The sequence below is a fragment of the Globicephala melas genome, chromosome 8 (assembly GCF_963455315.2).
Source record: "Globicephala melas chromosome 8, mGloMel1.2, whole genome shotgun sequence".
NCBI classification, from domain to species: domain Eukaryota; kingdom Metazoa; phylum Chordata; class Mammalia; order Artiodactyla; family Delphinidae; genus Globicephala; species Globicephala melas.
The window spans coordinates 69,623,514-69,649,300 of NC_083321.1; the positions used below are offsets into that span (position 1 = coordinate 69,623,514).

At 40.5% G+C, this 25,787-nt stretch overlaps 1 protein-coding gene across 1 annotated transcript in view; it reads left to right on the plus strand.

Moving 5' to 3' along the window:
• The window catches only part of PIWIL4 (piwi like RNA-mediated gene silencing 4), a 71,858-nt gene that overhangs the window by 19,772 nt on the left and 26,299 nt on the right, over nucleotides 1-25,787 (plus strand). The window contains exons 2-6 of the mRNA XM_030883747.2: nucleotides 14,089-14,167; nucleotides 16,430-16,561; nucleotides 19,571-19,785; nucleotides 22,310-22,431; nucleotides 25,021-25,101. Coding sequence (XP_030739607.2) covers nucleotides 16,501-16,561; nucleotides 19,571-19,785; nucleotides 22,310-22,431; nucleotides 25,021-25,101 — 479 coding nt within the window. The 5' untranslated portion in view covers nucleotides 14,089-14,167; nucleotides 16,430-16,500. The remainder of the gene's footprint in view (nucleotides 1-14,088; nucleotides 14,168-16,429; nucleotides 16,562-19,570; nucleotides 19,786-22,309; nucleotides 22,432-25,020; nucleotides 25,102-25,787) is intronic.

Below are 25,787 nucleotides of genomic sequence, written 5' to 3' on the forward strand. Positions count from 1 at the left end.
ATTTGCAAAAACATGGATGGGCCTTGAGCACATTATGCTAAGCAAGATAAAGTCAGACAGAGAAAGACAAGTACCGTATGACATCACATACATAGAATCTATAAAAGGCCAGACCCATAAAAACGAAGATGAAAATGGTGGTTATCGTGGTAAGGGAATTGAAGAATAGGATAGATGGTGTTTAAGGGTACAAACTTATAACAAGTAGTAAATAGCCAGAGAGATATAATGTACAGTATAGTGAATATAGACAATAATATTGCATTATAATCATCAAACTTGCTAAAAGACTAGAACTTAAGTATTCCAACTAGTAAAAAGAAACAATAATTGTGTAATGTGATAGAAGTGCTAATTATCATTACAATGACAATCATATTACAATATACAAATGTATCAAATTAACATGTTGTACACCTTAAATATGCACAATGCTACATATCAAATATATTTCAATAAAAATATGTTAAAACCACAAAAGCAAAGAAAGAATGGAAGACAAAAGTAGGAACAAAGAATAAGTACAATGAAAAGAAAACAGTAATGAATATGGTAGATATTAATCCAACTATGTTAATAATCACTTTGAACATCAATGGGCTAAAGCATCAACTAAAAACAGAGATGGTCAGAGAAGATCAAAAAATGAGATCCAACTATATATATATATATATATGTATATATATATATATATATATACTGTCTACAAGAAACCCATTTTAAATATAAAGACACATATAGATTAAAAGTTAATTGGGTGGAGAAAATTATACCATGCTAACATTAATTAAAAGAAAGCAAGAGTAACTGTACTAATTTAAGACAGAGCAGACTTTAAAGCAAGGAAAGTTATCAGGGAGAAAGCAGGGCATTATGTAACGATAAAAGGGTCAGTTCTCCAAGAAGACACAGCAAGCCTTAATGTGTATGCACCTAATAACAGACCATTAAATTACATAAGGCAAAAACTGATAGAACTGCAGGGAGAAATAAAGGAATCCACTTTCATAGTTAGAGACTTCAACATCCATCTCTCAAAAATGGACAGATAGCAGGTTGAAAATCATAAGGACATAGTTGAACTCAATAACACTGTCAATCAACTGTGTATAATCGACATCTATGGACTACTTCATCCAATAACAGGAAAATGAAAATACAACTTATCAGGATTGCAGGATGCAGTGAAAGCAGTGCTGGAGGGAAATCTATAGCATTGAATGCATATATTAGAAAAGGAGAAAGATGTAAAATCAATCATTTAAATTTCCACCTAAGGAAACTAGAAAAAGAATAGCAAATTATATCCAAAATAAGCAGAAGAAAAGAAATCAGAGCAGAAATCAATGAAATTGAAAGCAGGAAATCAATAGAGAAAATCAACAAAACCAAAAAGTTTCCATAATTAAATAAAATAAGCGGACACACCTGCACTCACACAGAGGGGACTACTGCAAAGGAAATCTGACCCGGAAGACCTGCGTCTACCCTTGGCTGTTGATCTTGGGTATGGGATCCACCTTCATCCACCTTCTGCACATTTCTGGTGGGGATTGGGAGCCAGGGGCCATCCATAACCCTCCTGATGTAGTGCCTGCGTAGGCCTCCACATCAAATCACTCAACTTGGCAAATGCATATGGACGTGACAGCAGGGCTGCCTCATGCATTAGATGCAGTAGGCACAGTGTCTAAGGCCCACAGTACTTTGCGGGGCGGGGGCACAAGAAAATGTTTGATTTCTTTTAAATTAGAAAAGGAAACAATTTTTTTGTTCCAAGAAAATGTTCTAATATATAATATTAATATATTCATCTTTATATCATCTAACTTATAAGATATAATTTTTAATATTTTTAACTGAAAAAGGAGCCCACCAAGTGAAGGTGCTTATGACCAAGGAACGTCAGGATGGCAGCCTGCAGTCATTGGGGTGAGTTTTCTTGCTGAAGATGGATGGATTTTCCCATGGAATGAGTGCTTGGGTGAGGAAGGTGTAAAGGTAATGGCTAGAGAACTAGGGGAGAAATTAGGAAATAGAGAAGCTCTCCACTGTAAACATTTTTCTTTGTTTTATCTTGTACATGTGTGTAAATAATCGTAAATCCTTCCTGGAGCACAATGGGACCACACACAGATAAACAGAAACACCTCTGCAGCATGGAACATTTAGTGCTTGTAAGTTCATGTCTCCAGAAGGAGTTAATTGACCTTTAGAGCAGGAGGTAGATAAAATGTTTTGGGATGATTTCCTTCACAATGGCTAAGCAGTTAACATGGATAATGGGAATTTTTCTTTCTCTCGATATTTTAATAACGTATTTCTTACAATTTGTTGAGAGAGAGAAAAAGAGAGACTGTTCACATCACAGATAAAAGAAGACTGAGGCATAACAACAAAATGCAATGTATTATCCTGTCCTAACTGTATTTTGGACATGAAAAAATGTTTTAAAGGACATTTGGGGACAGTTGTCAAAAGTAACTATTGACTGTAGGTTAGACAACAGTGTTTTATCCACGTTGAATTTTGTAACTGGATTGAGCTTATATGAGAAATGGAAGATATTCTTTTTCTTTTGCTCCAAAAGACATTTATTTTTCTATCACATTTCAATAATAGCTTGGTTGTGAAAGTACAAAAATGAAGTTCTTTTCTTTCAAAACAATATCTATTGTTTTCTTGCATTCAAGTTACTGTTACAAAATCTGATGTTACTTTTACACTTACTTTTTTTAAAAAAAAATAGGGGTATGGTTGCTTTAAAATGTTGTGCTAGTTTCTTCTGTACTATGAAGTGAATCAGCTATATGTATACATATATCCCTTCCTTCTTGGATCTCCCTCCCATCCCCTCATCCCACCCATCTAGGTCACCACAGAGCACCGAGCTGAGCTCCCTGTACTATACAGCAGGTTCCCGCTAGTTATCTGTTTTACACATGGATGTGTATATATGTCAATCCCAATCTCCCAATTAATCCCACTCCCCCTCTTCTCCCCACCTGTCTGTTCTCTACGTCTGCGTCTCTATTCCTACCCTGCAAATAGGTTCATCTGTACCATTTTTCTAGATTCCACATATATGTGTTAATATACGATATTTGTTTTTTTCTTTCTGACTTAACTTCACTCTGTATGACAGGCCCATCCATGTCTCTATGACCCAGTTTCATTCCCTTTTATGTCTGAGTAATATTCCATTGTATATATGTACCACCTCTTCCTTATCTATTCATCTGTCGATGGACGTTTATGTTGCTTCCGTGTCCTGGCTATGTAAACAGTGCTACAATGAACATTGGGGGTGCACGTGTCTTTTTGAATTATGGTTTTCTCTGAGTATGTGCCCAGTAGTGGGATTGCTGGATCATATGGTAGTTCTACTTTTAGATTTTTAAAGAACCTCCATACTGTTCTCCATACTGACTGTATTAATTTACATTCCCACCAACAGTGCAAGAGGGTTCCCTTTTCTCCACACCCTCTCCAGAATTTATTGTTTGTAGATATTTTGATGATGGCCATTCTGACCAGTGTGAGGTGATACCTCATTGTAGTTTTGATTTGCATTTCTCTAAGGATTAGTGATGTTGAGCATCCTTTCATGTATTTGTTGGCAATCTGTATATCTTCTTTGGAGAAATGTCTATTTAGGTCTTCTGCCCATTTTTGGATTGGGTTGTTTGTTTTTTTGATATTGAGCTGCATGAGCTGTTTGTATATTTTGGAGATTAATCCCTTGTCAGTTGCTTCATTTGCAAATATTTTCTCTTCATTTGCAAGTATTTCTGGTGGCATCTTTAGGATTCTCTATGTATAGTATCATGTCGTCTGCAAACAATGACAGTTTTCCTTCTTCTTTTCCAATTTGTATTCCTTTTATTTCTTTTTGTTCTCTGATTGCCGTGGCTAGGACTTCCAAAACTATGTTGACTAATAGTGGTGAGAGTGGGCATCCTTGTCTTGTTTCTGATCTTAGAGGAAATGCTTTCAGTTTTTCATCACTGAGAATGATGTTTGCTGTGGGTTTGTCGTATATGGCCTTAATTATGTTGAGGTAGGTTCCCTCTATGCCCACTTTCTGGAGAGTTTTTTTTCATAAATGGGTGTTGAATTTTGTCAAAAGCTTTTTCTGAATCTATTGAGATGATTGTATGGTTTCTATTCTTTAATTTGTTAATATGGTGTATCACATTGATAGATTTGCATATATTGAAGAATTTTTGCATCTCTGGGATAAATCCCACTTGATCATGGTGTATGATCCTTTTAATGTGCTGTTGGATTCTCTTTGCTAGTATTTTGTTGAGGATTTTTGCATCTATGTTCTTCAGTGATATTGGTCTGTAATTTTCTTTTTTGTGTGCTATCTTTGTCTGGTTTTGATATCAGGGTGATGGTGGCCTAGTAGAATGAGCTTGGGAGTATTCCTTCCTCTGCAATTTTTTGGAAGAGTTTGAGAAGGATAGGTGTTAGCTGTTCTCTAAATGTTTGACAGAATTCACCTGCAAAGCCATCTGGTCCTGGACTTTTGTTTGTTGGAAGATTTTTAATCACAGTTTCAATTCCATTACTTGTGATTGGTCTGTTTATATTTTCTATTTCTTCCTGGTTCAGTCTTGGAAGGTTGTACCTTTCTAAGAAGTTTTCCATATCTTCCAGGTTATCCACTTTATTGGCATATAATTGCTTGTAGTAGTCTCTTATGATCCTTTGTATTTCTGTGGTATACACTGTAATTTCTTTTTCATTTCTAATATTATTGATTTGAATCCTCTCCCTTTTTTTCTTGATGAGTCTGGCTAAAGGCTTATCAATTTTGTTTATCTTCTCAAAGAACCAGCTTTTAGTTTCATTGATTTTTGCTATTGTTTTCTTCATTTCTATTTCATTTATTTCTGCTCTGATTTTTATGATTTCTTTCCCTCTACTAACTTTGGGTTTTGTTTGTTCTTCTTTCTCTAGTTGCTTTAGGTGTAAGGTTTGGCTGTTTGAGATTTTTCTTATTTCTGGAGGTAGAATTGAACTGCTATAAACTTCCCTCTTAGGACTGCTTTTGCTGCATCCCATAGGTTTTCAGTTGTTGTGTTTTAATTGGCATTAGTTTCTATGTATTTTTTTATTTCTTCTTTGATTTCCTCAGTGATCTCTTGGTTATTTATTAGAATAGTATTTAGCCTCAATGTGTTTGTGTTTTTTACAGTTCTTTTCCTGTAATTTATTTCTAATCTTACAGTGTTGTGGTCAGAAAAGATGTTTGATATGATTTAGATTTTCTTAAATTTACCAAGGCTTGATTTGTGACCCAAGATGTGATCTATCCTGGAGAATGTTCTGTATGCACTTGAGAAGAAAGTGTATTCTGCTGCTTTTCGATGGACTGTCCTGTAAATATCAGTTAAGACTCTGTGGTCTATTGTGTCATTTCAGGCTTGTGTTTCCTTATTTATTCTCTGTCTGGATTATCTGTCCATTGGTATAAGTTGTGTGTTAAAGTCCCACACTATTATTGTGTTCCTGTCAATTTCCCCTTTTATGGCTGGTAGCATTTGCCTTATATATTGAGGTGCTCCTATGTTGGATACATAAATATTTATTATTGTTATGTCTTCTTCTTGTATCAATCCCTTGATCATTATGTAGTGTCCTTCCTTGTCTCTTATAACAATTTTTTTTTTTTTTTTTTTTTTTTCGGTACGCGGGTCTCTCACTGTTGTGGCCTCTCCTGTTGCGGAGCACAGGATCCGGATGTGCAGGATCAGCGGCCATGGCTCAGGGGCCCAGCCACCCCGCGGCATGTGGGATCTTCCCGGACCAGGGCACGAACCCGTGTCCCCTGCATCGGCAGGTGGACTCCCAACCACTGCACCACCAGGGAAGCCCTATAACAGTCTTTATTTTAAGAGGTTTGGGACTTGCTGCGCCCACCACAGGTGCTCAATCTCGACCCCTGGCCTGGGAACCAAGACTCTGCAAAGCCATGCAGCATGGCAGAAAAAAACAAAAACAAAAAAAGCAACAGGGGCTTCCCTGGTGGTGCAGTGGTTAAGAATCCACCTGCTAATGCAGGGACACGGGTTCAAGCCCTGGTCCAGCAAGATCCCACATGCCACAGAGCAACTAAGTCCATGTGCCACAACTACTGAGTCTGTGCTCTAGAGCCCGTGAGCCACAACTACTGAAGCCTGCTCACCTAGAGCCCGTGCTCTGCACCAAGAAGCCACTGCAATGAGAAGCCCACGCACCACAATGAAGAGTAGCCCCTGCTCGACGCAACTAAAGAAAGCCCATGTGCAGCAACGAAGACCCAATGCAGCCAAAAAAAAAATAAATACATACATACATACATAGATAAAAAATTAGAAATAGTGCCATTAATTTAAAAAAAGCGATAAACAGAAAAGATCAGAACAATAATGAAGAATAAAAAGTAAAATAAAATTAGAAAAATAAATAATATATTAGAAAAAATAACAATAAAAACAAAACAGTGGGGTGGGATAGGGACGGAGACAAAGAGGGAAGAGATATGGGAACATATGTGTATATATATAACTGATTCATTTTGTTGTAAAGCAGAAACTAACACACCACTGTAAAGCAATTATACTCCAATAAAGATGTTAAAAAAAAATGAAACAGCAACAACAAAACAAAACCAAAAAATAAATAAGGAAAATAAAATAAAGAAAATTTTAAAATAAAAATAAATAAATAAAATTTAAAAATAAAAGAAAAAAATTTTTTTATTAAAAAAATAAAAAATTCCCTGGTGCTCTTCTGTCTGTGTCCTTGACCCCATGGTGAGCTATAGCTTACCTCCGCCTCCCCAGTAGTCCTCCAAGACCTCTAGGTAGGTCTCTGGACCCGCTTGTCAGCCCCACCTCTGCCTGTGTTCCTCTTGACAGTGTCTGTCCCTTAAGCTGGCCCAGAGCACACATGTCTGAGTAGGCCAGCTGGGGTGCAGGCTTCCACAGGTGCACCCACAGGGGCCGGCACAGCCAGGGGAGGCCTTGGAGGGGGGTGGAACTCAGGCTTTGGCAGAGGTGGCTCTCAGGACTGGGACCACACAGCTGGAAGAGGCTTTGATGCGGGTGGGGGTGGGGCTCAGGCCTGGGACCTGCTTGGCTGGAAGAGGCTTTGTCGGGGTGGCACTCAGGCTGTTAGGAACCCTGCCACCCATGGAGGCCTTGTGAGGGGCGGTACTCAGTTCCACTGGGATCCATGTGGCTGGAAGAGACCCCGGCTGGGGCAGGGTTCAGGCCTGGGAGCCGTGTGGCTGGAGGGGGCCCTGGGGGTGGGGTTTCAGGCCCAAGACAGCAGCTGGCTTGCCAGGGCCAAAGCGAGTGGCTGAGATGCTGGCTGCATGTCCCTCAGATCCCCTGAAAGTCCCTCTCCGTCCCTGCTGATTCCCTCATGTGGGATTCCCTCCAAGCGTGGGAACCTCTGCCCTCCTCCAGCCCCCCTCAAGGGTGCTGGTCCCACCCTGCCTACACTTTTCTTCCTCCCCACGTACTATCTGGTCGTGTGGGGATCCCTCCTGTCCCCTTAGGTGTCCAAGGTCTCCCACCACTGCCTAGTAGGTGCCCTAGTTGTGAGGAGATGCAAACTCTGCGTCCTCCTACCCTGCCATCTTTCGGAAGATATTGTTATTCTTAACAAATGCACACTAAAATATTAGGGGGTCAAAGGGTATTATGTGTACAACTTTTTTGTAAATGGGTCATGTGTATATATGTGTGTGTGTGTGTGTGTGTGTACACGAAGAGAAAATAATAAAGCATATATGTCAGAATATTAACCTGTGAATCTTGGTGAAAGGTTCTTTATGCTGGTCTTGCAAATTTCTGTAAATGTGATATATTTCAAAATAAAGAGTTAAAAAATGAGACTGTTCAAAATTAATCCAGTAAGTATTGCTGAAATAAGGTCCAAAGAAGACAACACACTGATGCACTAATTTCACAGGTTCAACCATCTACACCTGTGCCTGGGAAATTAGTTTTGTACTAGCAGGAGCCACAGATAAACCACTGAACAAATAAATTAGCTGATCTGAACATGTCTGCACTTATAAGTTGTCATTATTTAGTGTTTTCCTAATAAAAATCATTAAAAAAAATTAAGGTACAACCACAGGACTGAATAACTGAAAAACTGATTTTACAGCTGACTTGGAGGATGAGTTTAGGTAAATATTTTAATTTATTTTTCATCATTGATAAAATTCAAATACCCATGCTTAGGTCCACAGTGGGCATGAAATATGTTTTAAGTGAGTGAATACTATATTCTCTTACTGAACTAGACTAGCCTAGCTTCCCTCCAAACAGAACCTGAGATGGGGGCTTGCATGCTGGTAGTTTATTTTGGGAAGTGATTGCAAGAAATAGTAGAGAGGGAGTGGGAAGAGTGAAAGAGAGAAGGATGATGTCAACTCAAGAATGCATTACCGGGGCTTTCCTGGTGGCGCAGTGGTTGAGAGTCTGCCTGCCGATTGCAGGGGACACGGGTTCGTGCCCCGGTCTGGGAAGATCCCATATGCCGCGCAGCGGCTGGGCCCGTGAGCCATGGCCGCTGAGCCTGCGCGTCCGGAGCCTGTGCTCCGCATCGGGAGAGGCCACAACAGTGAGAGGCCCGCGTACCACAAAAAAAAAAAAAGAAAGAATGCATTACCGAGGTGATCACCACTGTGACATCTGATACTTGATCCCACTCAGACCCTCTGTGAAGCCGTAGAATGCACCACAAAACAGTTTGCCAAAACAGTTTGCCCAGTGGATGGAGGAGGGTGTATTTATCCACCATCTTCCACGCCACATTGGCTAAGCATTGCCCCATGATATGTCAACCCCTTCGCACTTCTAGGTTTGCTCATGTGTCGGAATGGCTAAGTGGGTTCCTCTGGGCATGTATCCTGCAGCAGCAGAGATGCCTCAGGACAGAAGCGAGAGAGGTATGGTGCAGCTGAGGTTACGCTGTGTGCAGATGATCACCACAGAAACAGCTGGAGTTAAAAGGTGGGCAGAGGAGAATGTGAAGGATGGCACAAGACAAGAGTTGTCTGTGCCTAGAACATCATGGCCAGTATGTGTACGTGAAGGGATCTGACACAAATACGAAACATGGCAAAAATTGTAGTAAGTGAATTTTTGTAAAATGTGTCCATCACACATTCTTATGATAAAAATGTCAAAGCAGGCAGTTAGCTAGATATGAGCAGAGAAAGGGGATATGGGCCAAATGGCAGGAACCCACACATCTTGTAAACAACGGGGGTCCTTGGGGAGGCAAAGAAGAGCAGGAATCTCCAGACTGACAGGGAACCACACATTTTGGGGTGATAAATGTCCGGGAGGCAGACAAAGGAAGGTGAGAAAAGGTGGGAAAATCTCTGGCTTCCAAATGTAATCTTTTGCTCATTATGCTCTCATTACAATGAAATCAGCCTTGCAGATAAGAAGTACCCATTGAGCACCTCCACCATGACGCTTCCGATCAAGACTAAATAAGGACAAAAATCCCTCCCCATCTCAGGAAGGTGGAGCTGAGATAAAAATCAGGGAATATGACTCCCAAAACCTTCCCTCCCCAATGAATATTTCACCTCTTCTTTTCTACACCCCACATAACCAGCTTGCCAAAGAAACTCAGGTCAGCTACTCACCTGAGTTTGCCTGCTCTCCCCTTGAGAGCATACTATCACCTAAATAAATCCTCACTTTGCTTTCTTGACCTCCCTGTCTCATCTCTGAATTCTTTCTGCCATGAGACAAGAATGTGCCCTCTGGTATTGATAATAACTAATTATCCAATTTTTATTACATGCCAAACACTACACTAAGTGTCATTATTATTATTTCATTTAACCCTTGAAACAAGCCTGAGAGGTAGCCATATCAAAGTGGTTCTTAATCTGGGGTAATTTGCTCTCCAGGAGACATCTGGCAGTATCTACAGACATTTTTGGTTCTCACAAGGAGAAGAGATACTGGTGTCTAGTGAGTAGAGGCCAAGATTACTGCTAAACATCCTATAATGTATAGGACAGACCCCCTCAAATAGCAAATTATCAGGCCCAAAATGTGAATAGTGCCAACGTTGAGAAATCCTGGCATAACTTTATCCCCATTTTACAGTTGAAGAAACTGAGGCTAAATGAACTTAAGTACATTTTCTTGAGTCAGAAAGCTAGTAGGTGATGGAGTTGGGATGTAAATTCTAGTCTATCTGACCCTAAAGCCCATGTATGCTTGTAACCATGCCATACATTCCCTATTACAGGGAATACATAAGTGCCTTTAAAAATCATATGTGCAGGGCACAGTGTGAATGATTTTTATGTCACATATAGTAATTATAACAGGGAGTTGAAAATGCAGTTAACGATTAGAAATAACTGATACTTCTGATTTCATAATGAGTTAGTATTTGGAAAATTGAAAGGATTTGACTGTTTGAAGTTGCCTACATGTGTTCTCAGCATTTCTCATCACTCTTAGTGTTCTCACATCAGTACAAGTCAAATTTACCAGGAGGTGGTCAATTTGGAAAACATGAGGTAAAGATTATTTTTATATTCAGAAACAAAGCACAGATTTTCAAAAGTAGATTCCTTGTCCAGATTCTGTTTTCCACCTGCCCTACTTTTTAGCATGCAGTTTATGATCATTCAGAACTGTCAGACTCATTCGTTTTCAAAGAAATGTGTTATTCATTAGAGTGGCTTCACTGAGCCAAGTCCAAGACTGGCCATCTCTGTCCAAGGCCATCATACCTCTTGCACTTGCCAGCCCTCAGGGATAATGATTTCCCAAGACAACTGAATAAAAGAGTATTCTGATGGGAAATAAATAGAAAAGAAGAGAATGGCATTTTACACAGGACTGGGGCTTTTTTCTATAGTACAGGCTGTATCTAAAGTCAGGCAGATCACCTTTTTGGAGGGAGATGAGTACGAGATGAGGGGATATGATGTGGGCTTTAAGGTAGATAGACCAGAGTTGGAATCCCAGCTCTGCCACACAAACTGTAGTACCTTGGGTGAGTCACTTAAGTGACTCAAGAATTTCAGCTATCACAGTCACTTTCAACATTGTACAGGAAAACTTGATCAACATGATAAGACAAGAAAAAGAAATAAGAATAAAAGGGATGAGATAAAGTTACTATTATTTGTAGATGATATAATCATCTACATGCAAACTCAATGAAATCAAAGGACAAGCTATATGAACTAAGGAGTTCAGCAAATTTGATAAACAGTATCAACTTACAAAAATCAATATCATGTATCTATATTAATAATAACCAATTAGAAAATGTGATGAAAACAAGATATACTTCAAAATACTAATAAAACTATAAATTTCTAACAATTAAACAATACACAAGACTTTTATGAAAAAATTAAACTCTATTAAAGGACATAAAGAGAAACTTGAATAAATGAACTATAACACTGTAAGAGGGGCAGTTCTTCCCAAACTAATTTATATATTCCATACAAGGCCAATTAGAAATTAAGGAGTTTTAAAGAAACTTGACAAACTTATTTTAAAAATTTATATGGAAGAATACAGTTGGCAAAAAATAAATGAATTGAAAAAATCAAAGAATAAAGACTTGCCCCACCAGATTTTAGGAGTAATATAAAGAAATAGCAATTACAAGTGGTAAAGTACTGGTGCAGAGCAGATACAGATACGTAGAATAGAACTAGAAAGCACAAAATTAGATCTAGGTATATATGAGAATTTGTGATTTGCTGGTCGTGGCTGCACAAACCATTACATAAATTTTAATAGATGACATTCGGGGAAAACGGCTCACTATAGGGAGATAAAGTTAGATCCCTACCTCACATTCTACATATCATATAAATATATATATATATATATATATATAAACTTGAAGGATACAAGATAGCTAACGTGAATAGTAAACTTACAAAGTTAATAAAAGAAAATGTCATATAACATCCTTGTAAATTTAGGGCAGGGAAAATTTTCTTTCAAGAAAACCCCCAAAAGCACAAACCATAAAATTAAAAATTAGCAGATTTGACTCCATCAAAGTTGAGACTTTTGATTAGATAAAGAACTTCAAAGTTAAAATTAATAATTCATAAATAGGGAGTAGATATTTGCTATGTTAAGAAAAAAAATTCTTCCAAATCACAAGAAAATCATGAGAAATCCAATTTAAAACAGCAACGGATATAAACAGACAATTCACAGAACAACAACAACAACAAAAACGCCACAGCTATCACATATATGAAGAGGTGGTTACCCTTTTGTGTTTTCTTTGGCATTCATGCACATTTTAAAATAAATGCTCCCCATCCCCCAGCAGGTGAGTCAAACATTTCCCAGAAGCAACATTTACATGACATATTCAAAGACATGTAGAAGCCAGGAGTAGAAGTGAGCAGATAATACAGACAAAAGGTAACAGTGTGATGCAACCTTATATACACATATGATGGGCAAAAACTAGAAAGCTGGATAATTCCAACTATGGCGGGGGCTGTGGATGAAAAGAGAAGTCTGGCCGCAGCCCTCACACCGCCTCCCGCCCACGTGCTCCCCCCGCCCCTACCACGGGACCCTGGTGGGCTGTGCGCTTGGCTCCACCCACTCGTGCGCCTCGGCTGCCATTCCAGCCCAGAACCCAGACAGCCACTACTTCCACCGCTTCCGTCGCAGCCTTGTCATCTGGGTACCGGTGACAAAATACCCTCGTTGAGACTTGGCTGCCTTTGAAGTCACTCTGGGCGCATCTGGAACATGAGCGGCCGGGCCCGAGCGAGGGCGCGAGGCATGGCCCTCAGCCCCAGCGCCGCGGAGGTGGGGCGCATCCAGGCCTCGCCGTTGGTGGGTAGAAAGCTTAGCAGCTGGCATTGTCTCGCTCACTCCTACCTCTGTTTCTTTCGTGGACACCGCCTTCCTCGGCAGATATCTCTTCCTCTCTGCTATGAAGTAGTGGCTTATCTTCTCTTTCAACTTTGAGTCCTTCCAGGGTTTCTCACATTTTTTTTTTTCCCTGTTGGGGAGCTTATCTGAGTAAGATATTAATATAGATATTTCGGTCAGTGAAAAGGGTTGAAAATGGGAGGCAAGTGTATCATTAAGTTTTAATTACTTCATTCGTTTGTAAGTCTCCTCGTGAAAATGGCTGTCCCTTCAAAGGTACCATTATGTGGTATATGATCTAATATGATCTGTCTCGCTAATTTATATATAAAAAGAAATAATCTCAGACACAAATGAAGTTTAGAATCAACCACTGTTTCTTGAGCAACCACTGTGCATAGGGCTCCTTATTAGACTTAGACAACTAGGTTGAATTGAGTGGCAAACCAGCAATTTTTGAGTGACGTTACATTTAGTATTTGGAGCAGTACTTAGCAAAAACTCAGTATTTGGAGCAATATCTTAGACCAGAAGTGTTCAAGTGAGTAGTCTATGCCTTTACTCTCATAGAGAGGTCTTCTCTTGGTATCATCCATTTTTTTTTAGCAGGCTGATTTATACCTTCTTGAACAGAGAAGTTATTACCCTGAAGAGAAAATATTAATGGTTCCCTTCACCTGTTTTGTGAACTTTTGGAGCAGTTTATTCAGGAGGGTCATCATCTGAGCTGGTGGCCCAGATCCTCTGGGCTCAGTTTATTTTCTGGCTACAAATATGTTCACATCAGAGGCCCCATGTCTGAAGGCTACAGGAGCATGAGGTCTGCGATCACCTGTACCACCTTCCAGAGGAGCTCTGATGAGCTCCTCGGGTGCAAGGATCACACCTCTGCCTCTTTCCACCTCCAGGGGCTAAGGGCTGTATCTGGCTCACAGTTGGCACTGAAATCAAAGATTGATGAATGGGGAATACCGTAGCTTGTCCTTATCTTTTTTCTGAAATGGGCAATCTTTTCTCCTCTCTCAAGCGTCTTACCTGCCAACATTTTCTTTTCCTAGCTCACGGTAATCCAATGACATAGGACGTGATACCATTCTCATCTTGTGATAAAGTTTTGGTTTATGACTTAACATCTTAAATCTGACCAAATATTTTTTCCCCATTTTAGCCTCTGTCTGTTGCTCTTAGTGACAGTGAAGCATCTTCTAGCAGTGACCACGTGGGAACCAGCAGGATTTCACAGAAATGTAAGTGCAGCTCTGTCTGTTCCATCCAGTTCCGTCCCATCTGAATGGAATAGGAGTGACTCTACTAAGCCTTTCAGCAACAGACTCACTTCTTGAGCATCTTATCTTCCTTTTTTGAAGGATCCCCCTGTGTTTGTTGTGTTTCTTTGGGACTTCCAAAAACAGAACGTGCCACTGAATTTCCTGATGGTGCTTAGCAGTTGGGAACCCCCAGATATTAGGAAACCAGTTTTTCTGATTCTGTCTGTTTACTGAATAATTTTGAAAACGTATTTTTAAATTCTTTGTGACACATAAATGCCAATACCATTGCCTTGCAGGGATGGTAGTAACCTCACATGCCTGTTGCCCCTTCTCTCTTCTTCCTTCCCCGCCCACGGTAGACCTCACCATTTGGTGGTGGCTCTCTTACCTGCAAATCCAGGTTTGGCCTCAAGATACTTGTCAACGTGCTAGTCCAAGTAGCCCCTACCACACAGTATAATTTGGCATGCCCGATGCACTAATTTGCTAGGGCTGCCATGACAAAGTACCACAGACTGGGTGGCTTAAACAGTAGAAACGTCCTGTAATTCCAGCCCTACTGCCACCATTCAAGTGTTATTCCAACTTTTCTTTGGGAATTTCCTTCGCATCTGCTGTGCCTTCTTGTGACTAGCAAGTGATGGAAACTCTTTATCCTTTGAGGGTAGACTGATTTTTTTTTATTTTTAAAAATTGTGGTAAAATAGGTAAAGTTGACCATTTTAACAGTGTTTAAGTGTACAGTCCAGTGGCATTGAGGACATTCACGTTGCTGTGCAACCATCACCACCATCTGTCTCTAGAACAGTTTTTCATCTTACAAAATTGAAACTCTGTACCCATTAAACAAGAACTCCTCATGTGCCCCTCCCACCCCCAGACTCTGGGAACTACCGTTCTATGGTAGGTTGAATTTTTAGAAACCATCAAACATCTTTTGAAACCAAGAGCAGTAAATGATATGGATAATCTAGTGAGAATAATCGAATTTTTAAAAAATTAAATAAATTTTGTGATTTTCCTGGGAGACTCCAACTCCACTGAGAAGGGTATGGACAGCAGTTTTGGGCAATTGGGTAGCGCCATTTGGGGTAGTTGCATACAGTGACTGTATCAAAGGACGGTGGTCAAGTCAGTGTCCTAGAGGTTTGTCATACTATTAGCCACATTACTTTGTAGTAATAATTCTGTAATATAAAATTTATATTTTCACATTTCAAAGTGCCAAAGTTGTATCCGAAAAATTAGCATCTTCTTGTACTCATTTAAAGAAGAAAATAGTCATCAGGAAACAGATTTTAATTTCCCATTTTCTAGAACCTAAGAGTAAGTGACACGTCCCAAGGTGACGTGCTGACTTTCATTCTCAGGGGAATGATCTAGCATAAACACTGACGGCAGTGTATGGGCATTTCTCTTCTTGTGATTGAGAAGGGGGAAAGGTTCAGCCCCAATCTGTACAGAAGTTGATGTGGCCAATCTTAGTCTGTAATTCTTTGGGTGTTACACAAGAGCTACAGGAGGGAGACCAGCCTTCCATAAATGGGTGTGGAGTGGGATATAGGGAGATAGAGCTTTCTCCTTAGCCAAGAGGAGAATCAGGTAAGCCCCAAATGTTATGAGGTAGGACTAACTCAGAGTCTGTTATTTCTAACAAAACACGCCATGCTTCCTTCACAGTTTTCAATTTTCAGGCTGCAGACTTCTGTATGGTCATGACTGTTTTCAGCAATGCGGGCCAGTTTTATTAAAGCTACAAAAATCTGAGCTTTGGTTCTAGATGCATCTTTTTTCCTGGCTGTGCCAAGGGGCATGCGGGATCTTAGTTCCCTGACCAGGCATTGAACCTGGTGCCCTTGACAGCGAGAGCTCGGAGTCCTAACCACTGGACTGCCAGGGAATTCCCTCTAGATGCTTTTTTTTTTTTTTTTTTTTTGCGGTACGCGGGCCTCTCACTGTTGTGGCCTCTCCCGTTGCGGAGCACAGGCTCCGGATGCGCAGGCGCAGCGGCCACAGCTCACGGGCCCAGCCGCTCCGCGGCATGTGGGATCTTCCCGGACCGGGGCACGAACCCGTGTGCCCTGCATCGGCAGGCGGACTCTCAACCACTGCACCACCAGGGAAGCCCTAGATGCATTTTTGATATGATAGTTGTAAACGATATCACTAGCATGAAATGTTATTGATGTATATAATATTAATAATATATAACATTTTGGTGTTCCCTTCATATTTTAGGTGAAGGTGGTCTATCTTCTGGTGATGCTGGATGTACCTTCAAGGAAAGAGTTGGGAAAATCAGACGAGAGATGATGGATTTGAGTGTCTGTACCAGAGAGAAATTGGCCCATGTGAGAGACTGCAAAAGAGGTACCCAGTCTTCATGTTACTTATTTTTAAATTTTTATTTATTTATTTTTTTGGCCATGCCATGCTGCTTGTGGGATCTTAGTTCCCCGACCAGGGATTGAACCCAGACCCCCTGCAGTGGAAGCAGAGAGTCCTAACCACTGGACTGCCAGAGAATTTCTTACTTTTTTTTAATGTTACCAAATTTTGCTTAAGAAATTTTAATTTAAATTTAATAAAATAAACAAGTTCATATATTGACTTAAAAGATATGTATTGAACATCTGCTATATTCAAGCATTGTCTAGGCACTAGTTGTTTTAGCCTTAATTCTCTCTTTCATTAATAGGAAGAGTAACATTTTCTCCAGAACTACATTTCACTTGTTGAAAACCTTTTCTCCTTACACCTGAGGTAGGGGTCAGCAAAGATGCTTTGTCTCTTTCCCAACCTTTTTCCTATATGGGGAATAACCTTTCTGGACTTGAGGTCTAAAAAGAAAAATGTAGCCTCTTTGGGGAATTCTTTAGGCAGATTCGGGGCTCACCCCTGAAATTTAACCTAGGATTGCATGTGTATTTTCAGGAAAAGTAGGCCTATTGTTTTCATAGGATTCTCAAAAGGCTTTGTAACTCCCTCTAAAAGTTAAGACTCACTGATGCAGATCAGTCTTTTTCAAACTCTTTCAAACCATGCAGCAAAAATAAGTACATAAATTGTTCTCCAGCATACACACACTACACAAACGCAACTGAAACAAAGTTTCATGAAACAATGCTTGCCCTTCCTATGGACAGCACACTCCGATCCATTCTATTGTATTCCAGTCTTTCTATGAAACATGACGGTTCACCTCACTTACTCTCATAACTGCAGCACTAATTAATGGGTCATGATTACAGTTGGAACACACTGTTGTAAGTGGTCTTAAAGGGTATTGCCAGCTCTGATATTCTAGATGACTTCTCTTTGTCCATTAATATAAGCAGCTAAAATATGTTGCCATGTCCTCTGGGAGAACAACAAAAAAAACCCCTTTTCTTTAATTAAAATAGCACAAAGATTCCTTGTTCCTACTGGATATTTGCACGTCAATGAAAAAAATATTGCCTACCTTATCAGTACACAAAAGATGTTGCAGCCATGAAGCCGCTGCAGCCGCTCCCACGGTGAGCCCTGAGGGAACTCAGGATGGAGACAAACGGGGCGCCGGCTGCCAAGTCTTCAGTCACTGCAGCCACCCTCCAGTGACGCCCCCTAAGGAGACTCAGGGTGGGAAAGAACAGGATACTGGCCCCAGATAGCTGAGGTGCAGATCAAAGGAATGATTTCAGTGAGCCCTGACTTTTGCATCTTCCCAAACATAGAAAAGCGCTAAATTCATTAACTCGAGACATATGGTTTTCCTTAATTAAAAGTAATCTTATGATGTTCCGGTTTTTGTTGCAAAAACTCCTATATATCCTGGCTCTTCCCTTACCTCTTGGGAGCAGTCCCTCAGAACTGAGCTGCTGTGTCCTGGGCTTAAGCCCTCAGTTTTGTCCGCTGAATAAAACGTAACTCTTACCTTTTAGGTTGTGCATTATTTCTCAGTAGATACACAGGTCAAAACTGAGGGAATACTACGTAAGGTATACATGATACTTTTTCTTCCTCACCACCTCAGGGCTCATGTTTCCACCTCCTCCACCAGAAAGGCAAATAGTGACTATTTGATAATTCTTTCCTATAAGACGAACACTGGATGATTCCCTCCAAGGAGAGGTGAGAAGTACTTCCTTTGTGCCTTCCTAGAGTCTGTCCTGGATGGAGTTTATGCCATCCTGGGCACTGACCAGCGACATCGTGGCCATCTCTGAATTTGTCCTGTAGATTTTGAAGAGGTGAATAAAAATTCTGTAGGGGATGGAATTCCTGGAAGCCCACGTGGCCTCCCTGTGCCTGCAAAAAAACAGAAGCCCAGAGCCCTGTCTGTTCTCACACAGGGAAGATGTAAAATTTCTTCTTCCATCCCCAGTCGCCCCCTTATCTCTGGGGGACCTTCGCTGGGACCTACAGAGCCATCTAATCACTGAATGAAGTGATTTCAGAATTTTCCGAAGTATGGTGAACTTTTGATTATCTGGATTTCCAAGCGGATGGGGGTTGTATTCATGATAAAAACTGGAGAGTTTCTTTATAATCTGAGAGCACCATAATTCCAGAGTAGCATCTGAAACTGTTACTGAACTAAACTTGGGTCCCTTCCCCCATGCTCAGTAAAGCCAATCTACTGACATTGGGCTGTGGTGAAGGGAAGTGCAGCGTTTATTGTGAGGCGCTGTACGAGGAGTCTAGGACGGCTAGTGCTCAAAAAGCCCAAACTTCCCGAAGGGTTTCAGCAAAGCATGTTTAAAGGCAAAGTGAAAGAGGGGCGCCCCAGGGTCTGTGATCAGCTCCTGCACAATTCTCTGGTTGGTTGATGGTGAGGTAACGGGTTAATATTATCAATCCTTTGCTGCCAGTAGCTCTGGAGGGAGCTAATAGTCATCAAGTAGTTAATTTCTTCCATTTGGTAGGGGTTTTAGCATCTGTAAAACAATTCAGGAAATGTACACTAGATACTATTACCTACATACTTCAGCAAGGAGCTAAAGCAGAGGATATGGGGGAGGCCCCATGGGGTCCTGCTTGGTTACAAAATGCTTACTTGATCGATTTGAGAATCAGCTGGAAGGCAAGCTTTGGAAGGAGTCCTAGGGTAGTTGAATTCAGATGTTTCTTTTCTCCCCAAAACAAGAATGTCAGTGTCTGCTCTCAGGTTCTTATGAGGCCTGCCTTACACAGGATCCTTTTGCTTGCAGGGCTCCAAAGGTTATCAGGCAGCTGGTTACTAGAGCTTACCTTGTGTCACTGAACAAGAATCCTTGCTTTCTAGCAACGATTATGCATATGCAAATAAATTTTTTGAATGCTGTGATTAATATGAACACGATGGGTTTTTTTTTTGTTTTTTTTGGTTAAAACATGTTTTTTCTTTGTTTTCTTCAGGTTCCAGTGGAATACCTGTGAAACTGGTCACAAATCTTTTTAATTTAGACTTGCCCCAGGACTGGCAGCTCTACCAGTATCATGTGACATACAGTCCAGATATAGAATCTAGAAGGCTGAGAATTGCTCTGCTTTATAGTCACACGGAACTTTCCAACAAAGCAAAAGCATTTGATGGTGTCATCCTTTTTCTCTCCCAAAAGCTAGAGGAAAAGGTATGGTATTTTTAATTTTTTAATACACACATGTGTGCATATATTTATACTCCTTCATGTAGATTTTAGAGGTTAGCTGATTTTCATGACAGTTGGAATGAGTATGTCACTCACTCCTTTTCTCTTTCCTATTCCCATGCCTGAGAGCGAAAGACTTCTTAATTAAGACCTCATCAGGATTGATTTCTTAATTAAGAAGCTGATGGTCTGGCATTTAAAAAAGAAGAGCTGTAATACAAACACTGCTTTTTCAACTACTTTTTTAAAGGCAAAGTGTCCTTGAAATAGGAATCCTTTTCAACTTTTCCCAAATAGGCAAGAGTTTAAGTAACAGGGACTTCCCTGGTGGTCCAGTGGTTAAGACTCCGAGCCCCCAACGCAGGGGGCATGGGTTTGATCCCTGATTGGAGAATCCCACATGCTGCAGGGTGTGGCCAAAAAAAAAAAGTTTAAAAAACACCATTTACCCTATGGCCTAAGAGCTTTAAATTTACTCTACATTTTTTTGCTCCTGCACATTGTGTCCACGTGTCCAAAGAACTTTACATCAATCCTGATTCTAAAAGTGTCATTTCTTTCATGACTTGTTCCATCATATGAAATAGGAGTTATTTATGTCAATCTTAAGGATATTTTTAATGGTTATGACCATTGGATATGGCAATTGCAAGATTCATAGCCCTTTATTTTATTTTATTTTTTATGCCTTCCACATTTTTAGCCCTAAAATCAAGGTATTGTTATTGAGGTTTTTATCATATGCTTTGTTCTAAAGCAGTATGAAAATTGTGAGAAGGAACTGGTTTCTGTATGAAAAACTAAAACAGAGTACTGGATTAAAACTCAACGCTCCTATCCCTTGGAAAGCTTAATCTTTTTTTTTTTTTTTTAAGTTCAGCATTTTGAACACCAAGAGCATAAATGTAAATTTCTAGATTCCATGTGTATCTTTGTTAATTTCCTCAAGAAGTATGTTTCTGAGCACTCTTGGAACCTTTTTCCTTTTATGAGACTGTGAGATTTATAGGAGCTGCTTGAGTGTTTATTTCATCTGAATATGGAGTTTAAAAATTCTACCATATGACTAAATTTAAGGACTTGGAAAATCTGGATCTGTAAATTTAGAAACATTTTTATTCGTCATGAGTCCTTAGTGATCCCTCAGTATTTTGTCCTATGACTAGATGTTGATAGCATGCTAATATGGCCTCTCATACCCAAATGATATATTTCAAGGGCATTACTATCATTAAAGATCTTGTTCTTCTAAATGCATTTGTAGTAAGAGTTTGGAAATTTGGATATATTAAAATCACATAGCCCCCTTGAATGGTCCAGCTTTCTTCAATTTTACCTAAGGAAAATGGAGGAATTTTACTCTACAGATGCTAGGAATAAGTTAATATTACTCATTTCTTATTCAAAGTGAGCATGTAGTATACGCCACACATCTTCTTATTGTTGGGCATGGAGTCTAATGAGGATGCAGGGAGTAAATAGATGGTGAAAACGCGGTGTGACAGATCAGACCTGTTGCTTCTGTCTTCCAGACACAGGGGATACTAGATTTAGACAGAAGAGTGTTGTCTTAATTTCTATCAACATATGACCTGCCACCTAATGACAGTAAAAATGAGATAGTAAAAAGAAACTGTCCTAACAAAGGTTGCTAGTCTCATCTTTTTCTTCTGGTCTTAACACTGACTCAGGCTTAATCCTGTGCTCCCATCCATCCCCTACACACTTTATAGGATGCTTATTTTCATGAATTTTATTTTATTTTCATGAATAGGTCTTTACCTATTCATGCGTTCATTCTAATTGTTAGAACGTTGTTCCAGATTATAAGAACCCTAGGGATTTCTCTAGACCTCACAAAAGTTAATAAAATCAGATTTCATATCTGTTTAAACTTTCACCATTTTCTCCTCTCTCTTTCCACATTTATGTTTCCCTCTCGTCTGTTCCCTGTCCTTTGCTTTCTTCTTCTCTGTTCCTCTGTTTTTTTGAAGGAACTTTTGAGAGGCTTCCCTCTGAAATCCATGAACCCAGGATGGGCAGGAAAGTTCATTAGTAGGCTTCTGGGCATCCGTGAACATCTGAAAATGGGTACATTGTATACATTGCTTCTGTATGTACATATGTGACATTTTCTTTGGAGAATGTCTGTAACTTTGATCAGACTCTCAAAGTAGGTTGTGACCTGTCTTCCCACCCCCACTTCCCAAAAAGGTCAAGAACCGCTGCTCTGGATTCTCTTTGGATTGAATGTTTGAACCCCGAGGCCGGTTTTGATTCTCTATTAAGAAGTTCGAGAGGAAAGAGATGTGTTGCTTTTCTGGTATTAGCAAAATACAGCGAAAAAAACCTTCCACACGTAACGTAATCATTAGATTATTACATTACTGACACCTGCAGTTTTGTTTTTGTTAATGCCTATTAAGTTGGGACGGCTTTAGCATATCCACATTCTGTGCCCTTGAGGATAATCCGTAGAGTGCATTTTAAGTACTTCTTTTTTCAGGTCACGGAATTGTCAAGTGAAACTCGAAGAGGCGAGACTGTAAAGATGACTATCACTCTGACGAGGGAGCTGCCGGCAAGTTCTCCCGTGTGCATGCAGGTCTTCAGTATCATCTTCAAGAAGTAAAGTGCCTTAAATGTGAATCTAATTTAGGCTCATGATGCCTGTCGTGGTAGAGCCTGGGTATTAAAAGTATTAACCATTTTGTAGGCAGTGTGCCAGCAGCAGTGTCATCTTTAGGGAAATCTTCCATATCCTTTCATGTACTTGTGCAATAATACACACCACAGTCCATCACGGCCTCAGACTGGCACCTCTGTTACTATCCAGTATCATCTGTGTGGAGACAAAGGACTCGAGGGTTGTGATGTCTCAGTGGCTGCAGGGCAGGTGCCTCTTCCCTTTTCTTCTTTTTCTGTGCCCGCTCCCAGCCTCCACCGCCAGACTTAAAAGATGCGTGTGTCTGGGTTAGTAAACGGAAGGATTGGTTTTTCTCCTGGCTGATGGATTTTAAGTGTGAAAGGCCATCAGCATCTGCTTTCTGCTGTCACTTGCCTCTCAGCCCCCTTTCCTTCCCCATGTGTCCCTGGGGGCAGAAGGGAGGTTGTCACCAAGCTTCTCAGTGTTCTTCAAACTGACCTGAGGATCACTTGCTTCCATGTCATCTTGGATGTTGGGTGGGACTCGACAAAATGCAGATTCCCTAGCGCCTCACTGGACCTAGTGAATAGAATTTCATGAGTGGGGCCTGAAAACCCACATGTTTAGCAAGCTTCCCGGATGACACGTGGGAGCACGAAAGCTTGAGAACCACCGTTTTCCCCGCTACGGGTGTGGATCACTAGCAGGATGTGTTAAGAACCTAAGATTTGAGCCCTTCACTCAACAGCGGCCTCTGGACAGGATGAGGACGGGGCGTTTGGGGGTTTGCTGAGTAGGGCACGTAAAGGAACTTTCATCACACAGATAACGTTGCTTTCTAATTCTAGTCAGACATCTTGCTGAGCATCTTTAGATCATATCTGGGCCTCAGCTCAGCACTGTAAAATGCCCTTCAGCAGCCAGTCTTGCATGTGCCCCCCTGAGAGGGGACTATTTTAAGTCAGCTGACGTTTGCAAGGTGCTTTGCAGTGACAAAGCTCTTTGTGTGGTGTTAGAGCTTCCTTGATCCTTACTCGAGAGCCCTGAGGCAGGTGTGATTAGTTTTAGGACTTCCCTGGTGGCACAGTGGTTGAGAGTCCGCCTGCCAATGCAGGGGACACGGGTTCGTGCCCCGGTCCGGGAAGGTCCCACATGCCGCGGAGTGGCTAGGCCCGTGAGCCATGGCCACTGAGTCTGCGCATCCGGAGCCTGTGCTCTGCAACGGGAGAGGCCACAACAGTGAGAGGCCCGCGTACCGCCAAAAAAAAAAAAAAAATCCCCGTTTTACAGATGAGGGGACTGAGGCTCAGATGACATTGGACAGCCAAAAATCATGCAGTTGGAACCCCTGTTTTCGGACGTGAAACTCTCCTGTTTCCCCCATGCATGGGGCAGCCTCAGATCAGTGATGTGTCACGTTACAAAGGTGACCAGGATTAGTTGCTGAAGAGGCAACCTTGTCATTTGGTAGCGCTGGGAAGCCTGAGTAGCCTCATTAGCAACAGCCTCCTTGGGAATGTAAATTGGTGCAGCCGCTATGGAGAACAGTATGGAGGTTCCTTAAAACACTAAAAATAGAATTACCATGTGACCCAGCAGTTCTACTCCTGATATGTGGAGAAAACTCTAATTCGAAAAGAGACATGCACCCCAATGTTCATAGAAGCACTATTTATAATAGCCAAGACACGGAAGCAACCTAAATGTCCATCGAGAGATGAATGGATAAAGATGTGGTACATATATAAAATGGAATATTACTCAGCCATAAAAAAGAATGAAATAATGCCATCTGCAGCAATATGGATGGACCTAGAGACGATCATACTCAGTGAAGTAAGCCAGGCAGAGAGAGACAAATATCATACGATGTTGCTTATATGTGGAATCTAAAAAAATGATACAAGTGAACTTATTTACAAGACAGAAATAGACCCACAGACATAGGAAACAAATTTATGGTTACCAAAGGGGATGCGGGGGGGGAGAGATAAATTAGGAGTTTGGGATTAACATATACACACTACGATATGTAAAATAAACAACAAGGACCTACTGTATGGCACAGGGAACTATATTCAATATCTTGTAATAACCTACAATAGAAAAGAATCTGAAAAAGAATATATATAACTGAATCACTTTGTTGTACACCTGAAACTAACACAACATTGTAAATTAACTATACAAAAAATAAGAAAGAAAAAGAAGGGAAACAGCCTCCTCATCTCAAAATAAGCAAAAGGCCAGAAGAGCCTGTGGACATGGCTTTTCTCACCTCATCCACACCAACCAGAATGTTACAGTCACAGTCATAACTGGAAAGTGACCACCTCCTTATTGCAGTTAAACCCAGAGAGATAGAACTCATTTCAATTGTGTCATTCCCAAACATGAAGTGATAGTTCTTGTATATACACTCATATGATTATTTAGCAGCTAAACCTTCCAGTGTTATAACAATAAGAGTTCTGGACTTTTCTACTATTTTTCTTTCAGCATGCGTACAAACTTGGAAGTATACTGTTATCAACGGTTGTTTAACAGATTTTAAAAATATATACTTGCAGGATCTTAAAAAAGTTGTCCATGTACCAGATTGGACGGAACTTCTATAAGCCTTCGGAGCCAGTGGAAATTCCCCAGCACAAGTAGGTTTATTTATGTTTTCTGTTACTCTGAAATTGTTATAATGTGAACAGCATAATTTATGATGCAATATTATACCATTATGCCTCCTATGAGAGATTCTGTGGTATGAAAAATAATGGATTTTTAAAATTTTCAAGTTCTTTATAGAATGGTGAATGTCAAAAGCTAGCAGCCTGTTTTCTTATATTAGTGTGCTAGGTCATTATCATAAATTCTAGAAGGAATTCAGAAACTGAGTTTTCTGTGTATGACAAGTCGTAATGAGAGCAGAATAAGCTCTATTATGTTATACCACATAGCTGGGGCTCTGTTTTCTTGCTGATAGAATGTTAACACAGCCAGGGTGGTTGATTGGAAATTATTGGGTAAGCAGATGTCAGACACACAAGCCGGCTAAGCTGCCCTAGTGAACTGTTAGGAACACTCGCAGAGTTTTTACCCTCAACTGGGAGGTAGATGCTGCAGGGAATGTGATCGGCTGTGTCTTGAACTGGTTGTTACTCAGCTCTCCAAAATAAGTAGCTGTGCCAAAGACAGAGGCAGCCAGTAACCCAAAGACAGACACGAAACAAATGGAGAAGTTCGGATGGTCCCTGCCTTACAATATTTCGATTTACAATATTTCGGCTTTATGATGATGTGCGAGCCATGCACATTCAGTAGAAACCATACCTCAAATAGTGAA